The 12,361-nt window shown below is 35.4% G+C and overlaps 1 protein-coding gene across 1 annotated transcript in view; it reads left to right on the top strand.

Moving 5' to 3' along the window:
- Window positions 1-11,098, top strand: part of MARK1 (MAP/microtubule affinity-regulating kinase 1) — a 33,844-nt gene extending 22,746 nt beyond the window's left edge. The window contains exons 13-17 of the mRNA XM_009894304.1: window positions 1,704-1,804; window positions 3,920-4,081; window positions 4,906-5,160; window positions 7,937-8,008; window positions 10,141-11,098. Of these exons, the coding sequence (XP_009892606.1) occupies window positions 1,704-1,804; window positions 3,920-4,081; window positions 4,906-5,160; window positions 7,937-8,008; window positions 10,141-10,495 (945 nt within the window). The 3' untranslated portion in view covers window positions 10,496-11,098. The remainder of the gene's footprint in view (window positions 1-1,703; window positions 1,805-3,919; window positions 4,082-4,905; window positions 5,161-7,936; window positions 8,009-10,140) is intronic.
- Window positions 11,099-12,361: the final 1,263 nt, after the last annotated feature.

Below are 12,361 nucleotides of genomic sequence, written 5' to 3'. Positions count from 1 at the left end.
AGCAGGAATTCTCATTGTCCTTTGGGATTCTACGTGCTGGCTCCCATCTTCGATATTCTGGGAAGATGATATGCGTTTCTGCTGGAATTCTCTTTAAACAAAATAAATGCTGAAGTTCATTTAACTCTTAATATTCTGCAGGCTGTGTCTGCAATACATCCACAGATGCTTTAAACGTTTATTTTTTTTTTTTTTTTCCAAATTTTAGATAGATGTTTTTCTCCCCCCACAAAGAGTCTTTGAAATTATGGCTGTGTGGATTGCATGCAGGAACTTTTGAGTCTTCTAAGATTAGATTTCATATCTGAGCTTTCCCAAAACTATATTGCCCCAAAGCTGATTACAGTCATGTATGGTACAAGCTGATATGTCAAAAGCATTTCTCTGCTTTGTGAGAACTAATTAAATGGAGTATCTTTGCTATGAAGAATGAGAAATTGATTTACTTGCTAATGGTAACTTCAGTATTTGTACATTTTTAGATCTGTTACTATTTTGGGGACTTTGTGAAAGGCTTTGTGATGGGCATGGTTCAGGAATAGTGGTGTCTGATACTGCAACAGCAGTTAAGGTTGAGCAGCTTACACAGAAAAAAGTGAATTTGTTTTTTAAAACTCAAACATTTAAAATAAACAAAGCTAATTTAATGTGGATAATTTTAAAATACTTTTGTGTAACTTTGAGGGTAACATGATGTTAGGGAAGGCAGGATTTCTTAAAAACATATTTATCACCTTCAGTCATATTAGTCTAACTTGTGAGAGTTTAATTTCAAAAACAGTTCCTGCAGGTGCTAATCTTCGTTATGAATTGGCTTTGAAACTTAATTCGGTAGTCTCTGCGGTGTGGTACTGGTGCTGAAAAGCTGTAGATGAGGGAGACCTAAACACACAGTAAATCTTGCAGAGTTCTTGGTGTCCTACAATACCCAAGTTTAGTGTATTTGAAATCTTTTGCCAGCGTGCATCAGTATGTAATGTTAGCACTTGGCAAACCTCTCCCACTCCAAATTCAATATGTACTGTATTAAAAACTGAGATTTGTACATCATGTACTGAAGGTAAGTCTTCAGCAGCTATTCTCTTTGTTACAGGGGGAGAAGGAGAACATTTGTAGGTATTTTTTGAAGGGTGTGCAAACTGAAATTAGTAACAGAAGGTCCCATCAGACCTATTTGTCATGTTATCTGCATCATCATTTCTGGGTTGACTGACACAGATCAAGAACACTTTCATTTTTCTCTTAAACTCTTTTGACAGCGGGCAACAAACTGTAAGGCTGGCGCTGTAGTTGGCAACTTAATCTGCAGAGGGAAGCCTTTTAACCAGCCAGATAGATGTGTTCTCTGGGATTCCAGTTTGTTCCTTTGATCCCAGAGACAAATAATTCATTAACACAGTATGTGGGAATTGGCTAGTAATGCTTAGTAAAGCAAGTGTCAGCAAAACTAAATTTCTCCAAGTTTTCTTTTAGCATACTGTTAATGGTACAGTAATGAGATGGTGAATGAGCTATTGGAAAAAAATTAGCTGATAGAAATTATTTTTGTCAATAGATTAACCTAGTACATTTGAAGACATTAAGAATATATGTAGATGGCTGTAACTCTATTTTGATTTGCTTCCAATGCTTACATTTTTGTACAACATAATGTTTAGGAGAAGAAAGTATTTAATTTAATTTTAGTCTTAACTTTCTTCTAGAATAATGTATTTTCTGGTAGTGGAATGACAAGGAGGAACACTTACGTTTGTGAACGTTCTTCAGATCGCTATTCTGCAATACAGAATGGGAAGGACAACAGGTATTCTTCAACTTTTCTTGCTAATTAATTTGGGTACAAGAGCTGAAGCACAGAAGCAGCGGGTTATGCAATTAATACCATTATGAAGCATGGTGTGAAATATGTCAAATCCAACTGTATGTTTTCATCTTGTCTTCCACTGCAGTTTCTGTTTGTGATGAAATTTACAACTAACTGTGTAGCTCTGCCTTTGCCTCTTTTTACGGAGCCTGATCCTTTTTCATTTCTACCACAATCGCTCAAAGTTGAAATTGTTAAGACTTGTCGATCCTTTTTGATATCAGGTTTTGGCCTAAATAATATTTTAGTAGTGATGGTAACCAATATGTCTGTATGTGAGATGATAATTACACTCAATTTAGTATGTTTTGTGAAACACATTTAACATTGCCACAATTACTTTTTTTTAAAATGTTCTTTGTTTATCCTTGGTGTTAGTTAACACTTGTACCTGACTGAAAAATAAAACACAGGCTTTAATGGAGAGTAGTAAAAACTGGATTTTTTTTTTTTTCATTTAAAGCAATAGATCCTACTCTGATAGTTTTTTTTAAAGCTGTTTAAATGAAACAGTTAAGATAAAATGAACCAAAAAAATCCCTATCATGAAATGACTATCTAGTAAACCTACTAAATATCTAGTAAACTTGAATATCTAGTAAACTTGTTTGGTTTTGTTTTCTGTCTTAGTGTTTGAATTTTTTTAAGATGCATTTAATTTTGGAAATAGGAAAAGTATAGAGCTGTTTGATCTCTATTAAAACGATGAGCTATGGAACATGTAAAGTACAGCTATTTAAACTGCTTTAAGGAGGTAGATTAAAAAGCAGAAAACTAATTTTCAATATTTAATTAATTTCAAATTATTAGATGCGTGTTTTCAAAAGTGTCTTTCCAAACTTTTGTGTGTAGTTTAAAATATTTGAACAAAGTTTGTAACAATCCTTTTTAAAAAAGAAAGAAAATAACATTTTTTAGATTTAGGCTTAAAGTATATACTAAAATAATTTTTCTGATCTCACAAAGATTGATAATGTTTTTCTTTCAATAGATTTAATACCAAAAACACTATAAGGAGAAGGGATTTTATTTCAAAGCTTTTCATTTAACTGTTTAGATTTAATTTTTTTCTGTAGTATTGAAAAGACAGACAACTCTTAATCCCTGTTCCTTTCATGAGTGCAATGAATACACTCAATTCTTTGAGCACTTTCTAAAAAAATTAAGGAGAAGAATTTTCTTTTGAGTTGTATATTTACCTTTCCTACAATACATTGTGTTGCAGTTGAATTTGGATTTGGTGTAGGTGAATATTTTGTGTCATAAGATTATTCATCCGAAATCTTTACCTCTTTGCTACAGAAATTATTTAGCTTTGGGACTGTTGTTGCTAATATATTATTAATGCAATTTAGTTTATGCTTGTAGAGGCAAAGCTGTAGTTTGACTTAAGTCAGTTGACTTTTGTTTTAAAAATTAATAACGTAATAGTTTTGCCACTACTTTCATCTCTTCCTCGCCACTTAGGTGAAGCAGAAATAAAAGTACTGGTCGAAGGAACTGTATTTTGAAAGGGTTGGCTCATCTTAGTAAGGGCTGGGACAGTCCAGAGGAGAAGTACTATTTTGTCCTTTAAAAACACAGTCCCTTCCAAGTGATAATGTGACAGCAGTTCCAAATGTTTGAAGTTTTAGGTGTTTAAGTTTTAACTGAAAATCTTCATGAAAGGAGAGTCTGTCTAATCAATCTGTTTAAGTCTCTTTCTGAATTTCTTTTTCAGTATTTTTTACAATTTTCATATACTGTTTGTAGTCTTTCTTCATTACTTTGAATAATGTGTGTGTCAGCTTTAATTTTGGGAGGAATGAAAAGGCCTAACTTAACATATATGGTGATTTGATTTATGGATGAACATAATTTTCTCAGAATTCTCTATTCTTTACGTTGGCCGACTAAGGCAGCCTGGTCACTCGGTCTTCTGGTTATTTAAACAGCATTTGCTGTGTTCTAAAAGAAAAAAATTAGTTGTTATTTTCCCTGTTTTCCGCGGGGGTGTTAGACTAACTTTTCCCTTTGTATTTGTCCGTCCCTCCTGCCTTGCTGCCATGGTAAAAGCCTAACAGAAATGTCTGCCAGTAGCACATCTTCTGCGGGCTCTGCAGTAGCTTCCGCTGTATCAACACGGCCTCGACATCAAAAGTCTATGTCTGCCTCTGGTCATCCTATCAAAGTTACACTGCCAACCATCAAAGATGGCACTGAAGCGTATAGACCAAGGTAATAAATTGATCACTCTTTCTTTAATGCTGTGCACTTTAAAAATGTTGTTGTTCAGTTTGTGTTATACTTCAATATGTTTATAATCTATTCAAAACTGTCATGTTGCATACTGTTTCGAAACCGTAACTCACTCAAGGAATGTGGGTATTACAGACGATTTAAGCCTGATTTTTGTTCATCACTCATGTTTGCATACAGTTAAAGAAGTTCCTTGACTGCCTCCCTCTGGAAGCTTCTGGAAAACTTAAGTAGTTAAAAATTTAACTAATTTAGACAGGACCATACAGCAGGCCACCATAAATTCAAATGAAATACTGAATTTATAATAACCAATTTATTGGTTTTGTAGATTGGTCGGCTCATTTCTGTCTAAAAGCACCATAGTATAGTTGCTCTTACTATTAACTGCCCAAATAGTTTTATACATTTGTTTGTGCCAGATGATTACTTCTTAAGAAATACCTGTTAAGTTTTTGGAGTGCTTTTGTGTTAAAGGTTTTGTCGAACAAATTTTTCCGAAAGAGGGCTGGGAACACTTTCAGATCTTACTACAGACTTTTCTACCTTTTACCTTTGTCCTATTATTTGTGTATACTTTTTTAACTGCTCTTAATACTTGAGATAATTTGATTTTACAATGAAAATATCTCTTGATTACTTGTAAGTATGAATCATAGAAGCAAATCAGTAGCAGATTCAGGTTTTAAAATAAAAAAGAATCAAGAGCGGGGGTGTTTTTTTTCCTATCTTTGAGAAATGGTTGTCATGTAGGAGGGATTCTAGCATAGTCTTTCTCTTTATTTATGCTTCTGTTTTCCCAGCAGTGCAACTCAAAGAGTGCCTGCTGCTTCCCCGTCTGCTCATAGTATTAGCACTACCACTCCAGACCGAACCCGCTTTCCTCGGGGGAGTTCAAGTCGAAGCACTTTCCATGGTGAGCAGCTAAGGGAGCGGCGTAATGCCACTTACAATGGACCGCCCGCCTCACCATCACATGAAACCGGTGCTTTTGCACATGCTAGAAGAGGGACATCAACTGGTATAATAAGCAAGATAACTTCCAAGTTTGCTCGCAGGTTAGTACCTCGATTTTTAAGAGAAAACAAAAGGAAAAAAAAGCCCAGCCTATAACTAGGGCCATAATTGTGAAGTCATTGAGAATTTCCAGTTAAAGTCTGAATTAAATGTAAATTTAGTTAGAATGCTGCTTGTTTTATGTGTTTGTTCCAGAACCTGTCTTGTTTTACTTCTCTGTGCATATTGTAACCATTATGTTTGACCAGCTATTCTGCTCCTTTATCTTAAAGGAGCAAGAGAATACTTCTCAAAAGGGGTTTTTTCCTCACTTTACAGATACAATACAAAGATGCTACAATTAAGTTAAAATCAAATGAACTTAAATACTAAAAGCGGTACCTTAAAAATGTCATTATTTAATGTTAACAATATTTTACTTTTTTAACTGGATGCACGTGTAAGGGCTGTATTTACAACAATTTTAATGCTGTGCTTAGAGGGAATAGATATTAACAAATTATTTCAGGGAATTCTAAAATCTGTGAATAAATGAGAAGCTTAGAAGTGGACAGAAGTCTGGATGTCTGGAAATACTAATATTTCAGTATCATGCAGCCTCTCGTATCATGTTACCAGCTTCTTCAAATGTAAGTTAAGAATTCTGAAAGAAGAAAACCCACACATCCTGGACCTGCGCTCATTCCTGTGATGATGCTAACAGTAATAATACTGTCAGGAGGGGTGCTGGGAAAGATTTCGAATACAATGTTTAATATCAAGTGACTGTTGACTTAGCAGTTACAATAGCTTTCCCAAAAAGGGACTTAATTTTTCAGCTTCCCTCTTTCTAACAGTGATTTACTTATAATTCTTAAGCCTACTTATGGATGTGTCCATACTGCATTATTGTCATTTTTACAACAGAATTATATCTTGGAAAGCTCTATTTTCTTTGCAGAACCATGCTGTTATGTATTGAATTCTATCATTTGTGTGTTTAAAAAAAAAAAAATAATTCAAAGCTAGTAGTCAGTAAAATATCATGAATTACATAAGGTGATATGTTACAAGGGAAAAGAAGAGGGAAAGCTAGAAGAAATGCAGTGATGTTCCTCATAAAACCGATTTAACCTGGTGAGCTGATAGTGTGTCAGTGTGTGTCTAAGTAATGCCTCCTATGATGATCTTTTAAAAAAAAAAAAAAAAAGTATGTGCATGATTTTCTTTTTTCAGAAACTTGAAGACACCAATAATGGAGCATCATAATCCTGTATCTCCAGCATTTACGTAGTTGAGAACAGAGAGTTTGTTCTGGCTTTTAAAAAAAAAAAAAAAAAAAAAAAATTACAGAAAAGTTAGTCAACTGTGTTGTCAGGGTAGATTTCCAAATGGGAAGAAAGGTATTTCCTGTTAAGTAACTAATCAATTTCAAGAGCACAGGCTGTTTTTTTTGCAGCATAGCCCATTGTTATTTGCAAGGAATGATATCTTGAATTTTTTTGAAGAGTCAGATCAAAGAATTAATATTTCCATTATGTTAAACTACAATATTGAAATAATATTGTAAACTGTGTATGTAGAATTAATATATTGTAAATTGATGTATTTTTAAATGCTCTTTGCTATAGAACATTTTTATTCAATTTCCTATTATGTTTTATACTGCTAAAAATACATTTCCCTGTAGTGAAGGCCTTGTAGGGTTTTTGTTTTGTTGCTGGAGGAGGGGGGGAGTGTTGGTGTTTTGGTGTGTTTTTATTCTTTTAAACTTTGGGTTGTTTGAGACTTTTAGTGGTTGGGATTACATGGGTGGAGGTTCAGGGGAGGTCTGCTGTTCTTTTAGTTGGGTCACATAACTGCATGCCTTTTAACTTCTGTACTGTTCAGGAAATCATGGTTTAAAGCATACTTTGATTAGAAGGTGTCATGAAAGACTTTTTACTATCTTTTGGCAAAGGTAAATGCCTTTTCTGGTAAGTATGTAAAATAAATGCATAATGAGAATGCTTAATGAACAGGGTATCAAAGTATTTTGTATTGATGGTTTATGTCAAGTGATACTTCTGTGATTTAGCTACTAATGTATTTCTGTTTTGAAGGTATTAAATTAGTTAGCTAATTTAAATTGGTGCTAAAATTCCTGTACAGCAGCACTAGGAACATACCTAGGTGGCTTATACGATCTATGGATACTTTTCAAGTTGCTTCAGACTAAAAAGGCATAATACAAAACAGTTCCTTGGTAAAGTATAGCTCTAATTCAGCACGATAAAAAAAGATACGGTTAAACTCAAGCTCACCAGTAATCTTAGCAAAGTCAATGTAACAGCTGATTAGCTTAAAGATAAGTAACCTTTCTGACCTGGGCTCCAAACATTTGGTCTCTCAAACTCTTAGGCACATCTTATCTTTAATTACTTGAGTGTGCTTAAGCATGGGCACGTACCTAAGTGCTTTCAGGACTGAGGTCTAAAGGCCTGGCCCAGAAGGGTGCAAGTGGAGCCCCCCTGGACCACCTTGATCGACTGCTCCTCTGTGCTTGCTGGAATTACATGTGGCCGTTGCTCTGTCTGCAGTAGGTTGAGGACAACGTGTTAATTTTACCATCAGTTTAAAAAAAAGAAAAAAAAAAAATTAAACAACTACATGTCAGAGCTGAAAGAAGTGAAGGTAACATAAAGGGAAATTAAAATCACAGCTGTGAAAAAATACTATTAAACAGTGTTAGGCTTGACATTATTATACTGATAATTCTTTTTTTTTTTTTGTTCAGTAGCTATTTAACATTGTTCTAGATGTAGGTTTTCTTAACTTTTATTTTTCACCTTTATCATTGAATCTCAACCTTAACTTTGTTTTGAGGGATCCAAGTGAAGGCGAAGCCAGTGGCAGAACTGACACCTCAAGGTGAGGAGCCACTATTAATACTTCGCTCCTAGGTCTTTCGCATCAAGGTTTAAGTGATTTCTTAAAGTTTTTTTAATCAGGATGTAAAACAGAATAGTGCTTAAGTAATCTGCATTTCAAAAATGTTTTTTATTTGGGGGGGAGGGGGTTTTGGTGAGGTCCTTTATCCCTCACTTTTGCTTTCTTGCAAAGTATTTAATATAAAACTTCATTTAAGCATATTCCATTGACTAATAAAGCCCCCTGTAGGAGTTAACCAATCATTTAGGCACTTTAAATCATGTTTTGGTTTATAAATATTTAACGGTGTTTACTTTTGGTTTCAGTGGAAAATGTAGTATACTCTGTGCGTGTCTGTGTGTGTATATGTATATATTAAATTTTTACTATAGTTACATACTGTGTTCATTACTAAAGCTGCTGTTTGCCAGAAGTAAACACCTCATGGTCCCCAAGAAATGAATGTCACTTTGCACTGAGAAATAAAATAAGTGACATTCAGACAAAAAGGGTGGTGACTGCTAAATATTGAATTTGTATGGCAACTGCTGTACACAAATCTATAGATGCTTTGTTAGTGATAAAGCATTCCTTCATATGCTCATTTTCCAGTATATCTGCTCTTTTGCCATGTTTCAGCATTTGGTTCTGCATTTTTGGTGTGCTTAGCACAGTGCATAACTTTTTATTTTTATGCTCTCTAATGAACAGGCATTGTAGTTTGCATTCTAAACTGGTCACTGACTAAAAGTATCGACTTAGTTTTCAAAACAGAAAGCCTTTATTTCAAAAAAAAAAAGCAGCACATTCTTAACAAGATACATTGTATAATATGCAATGCATTTTATCTACATTAGCCCTTTTCAATTCAAAGTCTATTAGCTGTCAAATTCTTGACATGGAAAGGGAACAGAGATTAATCAAATGTTCAAATGAAATGAAGTGTGAAGTTGCTTCCAGCTCTTGCTTTCATTCTCTAGCTTCCTCTACTTTTTGTCATCCTACAGTGTCTGTTTTGGGCTAAAAGTTGTTTGAGATCTTATCCCTGCCATGCTCTATCCCTTAATATCGACGTGGTTCTCTGGGGATCACACAGAAAGTTCAAATAAAACCACTTGTTTTGACTCCTCTCTGAATAGTGACAGTTTATAGACTATCAAAATGAGAACAGCACCTTTCCCCAGTGCCGGATGGGGAAGCATCGGGCATCTTAAGTACTTGGGACAAGAACAGAAGTAGTTGGCAGTGGAATTACTTTAAAATCATTAGTGCTGTTTCTCAAAGTGCTTTCTACAATGGAATAAGTAATCTATTCGGTAAGGAAGCGTCAGAGTAAGAACATTAATTGGAAATTACTCCGTGGACATTTTGTCCAAGTCGTTGTATCAACTAAAATACTTTGTTTCTACACATCACTCTTTCTTCTGTGAAAAAGCTGCTGGCTATGTATTCAACTGGTTGACAAACAAGCTGTTTACAACCACATTAACAGCACAAAATTCTGCTTCATCAGTTAAAATAAAGCACATTATTATAAGGTCTTTTTACACAGAGAGAGGTCAAAAATACATAATAAATGCAAAAGGGGGGAAAGGCAGAAAAGAGGGGAGGGGATTAACTGAAGACTTGTGAATCGCAGGGTGGGATTTCTTCCTCTGCTGCTTTTGCAGTATGATTTACGCTTCAGGACTGTGTCCCTCAACTGCAGTTTTGTTGGTGTATGGCATGCTCCAGATCATGAAATCAGCAGAACTTCAGTCATGCTTTTACATAGATTCCACTTTCTTTGGAGCAGTATGGAGTAACGTGTGTCTGCTGCAGTTACCATTGCACATGTTGTCATCAGAACGTTTTAGAGCAGGGGTTTCCAAACTTGCTTTGCTTGTGTGCCACTACTGGGGCCTGCACCAGTGCAGGTAGCAGCTCCCAGTGCTGTGCGGAAGCGCACATGCATGCAGGAGGTGGTGCACAACTGTTCCAACCGTATCCATCGAACTCTTTGAATTAGCCTGCGTGAGACTAGTGCTGTGTCGGTCGCAGTTTAGAAACCCCTGCTCGAGAACTGTACTTCTCTTCCCTCTCTTGGCTATACTGCTTGTGTTTTTGACTGTTCTGTATGTCACTTCTTCCAGGAGCGCTTCTGGGGAGCCAAAAGACAGGGAGAAGGAGGATAGCAAAGATTCGAAGCCACGCTCCTTGCGGTTCACGTGGAGTATGAAGACCACTAGCTCTATGGACCCGAACGATATGATGAGAGAGATTCGGAAAGTGTTAGATGCTAATAACTGTGATTACGAACAAAAAGAGAGGTTTTTGCTCTTCTGTGTTCACGGCGATGCACGGCAAGATAGCCTTGTTCAGTGGGAGATGGAAGTCTGCAAACTGCCACGATTGTCGCTCAACGGAGTTCGTTTCAAAAGAATATCTGGGACTTCTATCGCCTTTAAGAACATTGCATCCAAGATAGCAAACGAGCTTAAGCTGTAAAGAGAACCTAAATTTTTTGGGATCAGGGAAGATTCATACATGATCTACACTTTGAATGTACTGGTTACGCCTAATGTGATTGGCCTGTGAACTCCCCATGTAGAAATTGCCCTAATTGCAATAAGGTTATACATAGTTATTCAGAATTGTAAAGTTAAATCCAGTATGACCTATATTAAATAACTGTAGCTAAAGAAGTTATGTTCACATGTACAGGTAAGTATATAGAGCATTCTGTTCATTTTATGTTCATAGAGTTGTATAATAAAAAGATGACTGCTTAAATTCAGATCTTGTATAGTTGTCTAGATTTCTGCACAGAAATGTATGTTTGATGCTTTGAGTTGGAAAAGTTCTTCCCTATCATTTACATTTTTGGTGGTTTTTATAAGTCTTACCTCTATCATGCGTTTTTTAAAAAAACTTGTGTCCCGAGTCAAATGCACAAACATAGTTTTCACAACTGTAGCGTGACCATTTTTAATTATTTAAAGATTGTTCATGATTTGAACCAAAAGTCGATGAAGAATCGGCTTTTGTTCTACACGAGACTGTTCCTGCTTATCTTTGGCTCTTATCCTTGTTATTGGACAGTGTTTAGTTGGGGAAAAAAAAATAAAATACAAACATGTTTACAGTGTTGGCACTTACAGTTTAAAAACTTTGTTCTGCCTTGGGCTGGCTCAGAGCTGCGGGGGAACAGAAACCAGGCGTAAGCGATGTTCTGGCTGCACGTGACAGTGCTGACTCCCGTGGCCCGTTAACAAATGTAGCACCGAAATGGAGAACCGTAATTATTTCATTTGAATATCATGGTGTAAAAATATCACTTGTTTGCTGCCTTCAGAATACTATAAATTCCATTTTATGGAACTATATTAATATTGGGACTGTTTAATAGCACAAGATAATCTGAAGTGTTGACCAATTGTATAAGTTAATAATACCACCTCAGGAATTAGCTTGGCTTTTGGAACATGTGCCCCCCAAAGAGTACATGCAATTCCGCATAATATTTTACAGCTAAACATACATTGTTTATAATGATAAATTGTTGATTTATGCTTTCGTGGTTGTACAGTTTGTTCCCATGTAACCTGTTTATGTTTAATATTTTACCAGATTTCTTGTATTTATTCCACATCATTATGCCTGTAATGTGCAGCTTTGTAATTAGGCACTTGCCTACAGAAAAGAAAAGAAAAAAAAAAAAACAACACCCACATTTTTTTCCTTCATAATTAATGATTATAAACTATGTAAAACCACTAGTACTGGTACATTTTAATACTTGTTATTTTGTACTGAATTAACCATAGAGGTTGGTTGTGCAATGTTATTTAATGTCGTAATTACTGTAATATCAACATATGGGCCCCATCTGCACACTCTTGTGAAGAATAGAAAGTTCATTAAGAAATTGTCACTTTAAAAAATAAAAATTAAAAAAAAAAAGCTGTGGTAAAACTCTGTAACCCTAAGTTAGAAGGCTGTAAGTGTAGTAAATGTGCCATTCTCTAATGGCTTCTTGACCGAGATGGACTTTACATACTGTACTGTGATGTAGCTTTCCTATGTAACAGTTATGTTCGGAAATGGACGTGTGTTGTTGCCTTAGAAAAAGGGTGGTGTTTGGAAAGAAAGAACTGTAGCCCCTTTTCTTTTTTTATCTGATGTTCATTGAAACAAAATCTGATGCAAGTCATCTTGATTCACTGGTGCACTCTATTAAAACTTACTTGAACAGTTCTCATACTAAAATACTTGTTGTTTGCCCTTTCTAAAAGCGCAGTGATTACTGCAGGTAGCAAAATGGTCTAAAGGTGTACAGACTTCATCTTCTGCATTGTGTGAATTCAGGATTGG

Source organism: Charadrius vociferus, unplaced genomic scaffold, assembly GCF_000708025.1.
Source record: "Charadrius vociferus isolate BGI_N301 unplaced genomic scaffold, ASM70802v2 scaffold261, whole genome shotgun sequence".
NCBI lineage: Eukaryota > Metazoa > Chordata > Aves > Charadriiformes > Charadriidae > Charadrius > Charadrius vociferus.
This window is presented reverse-complemented; position numbering and strand designations above follow the sequence as displayed.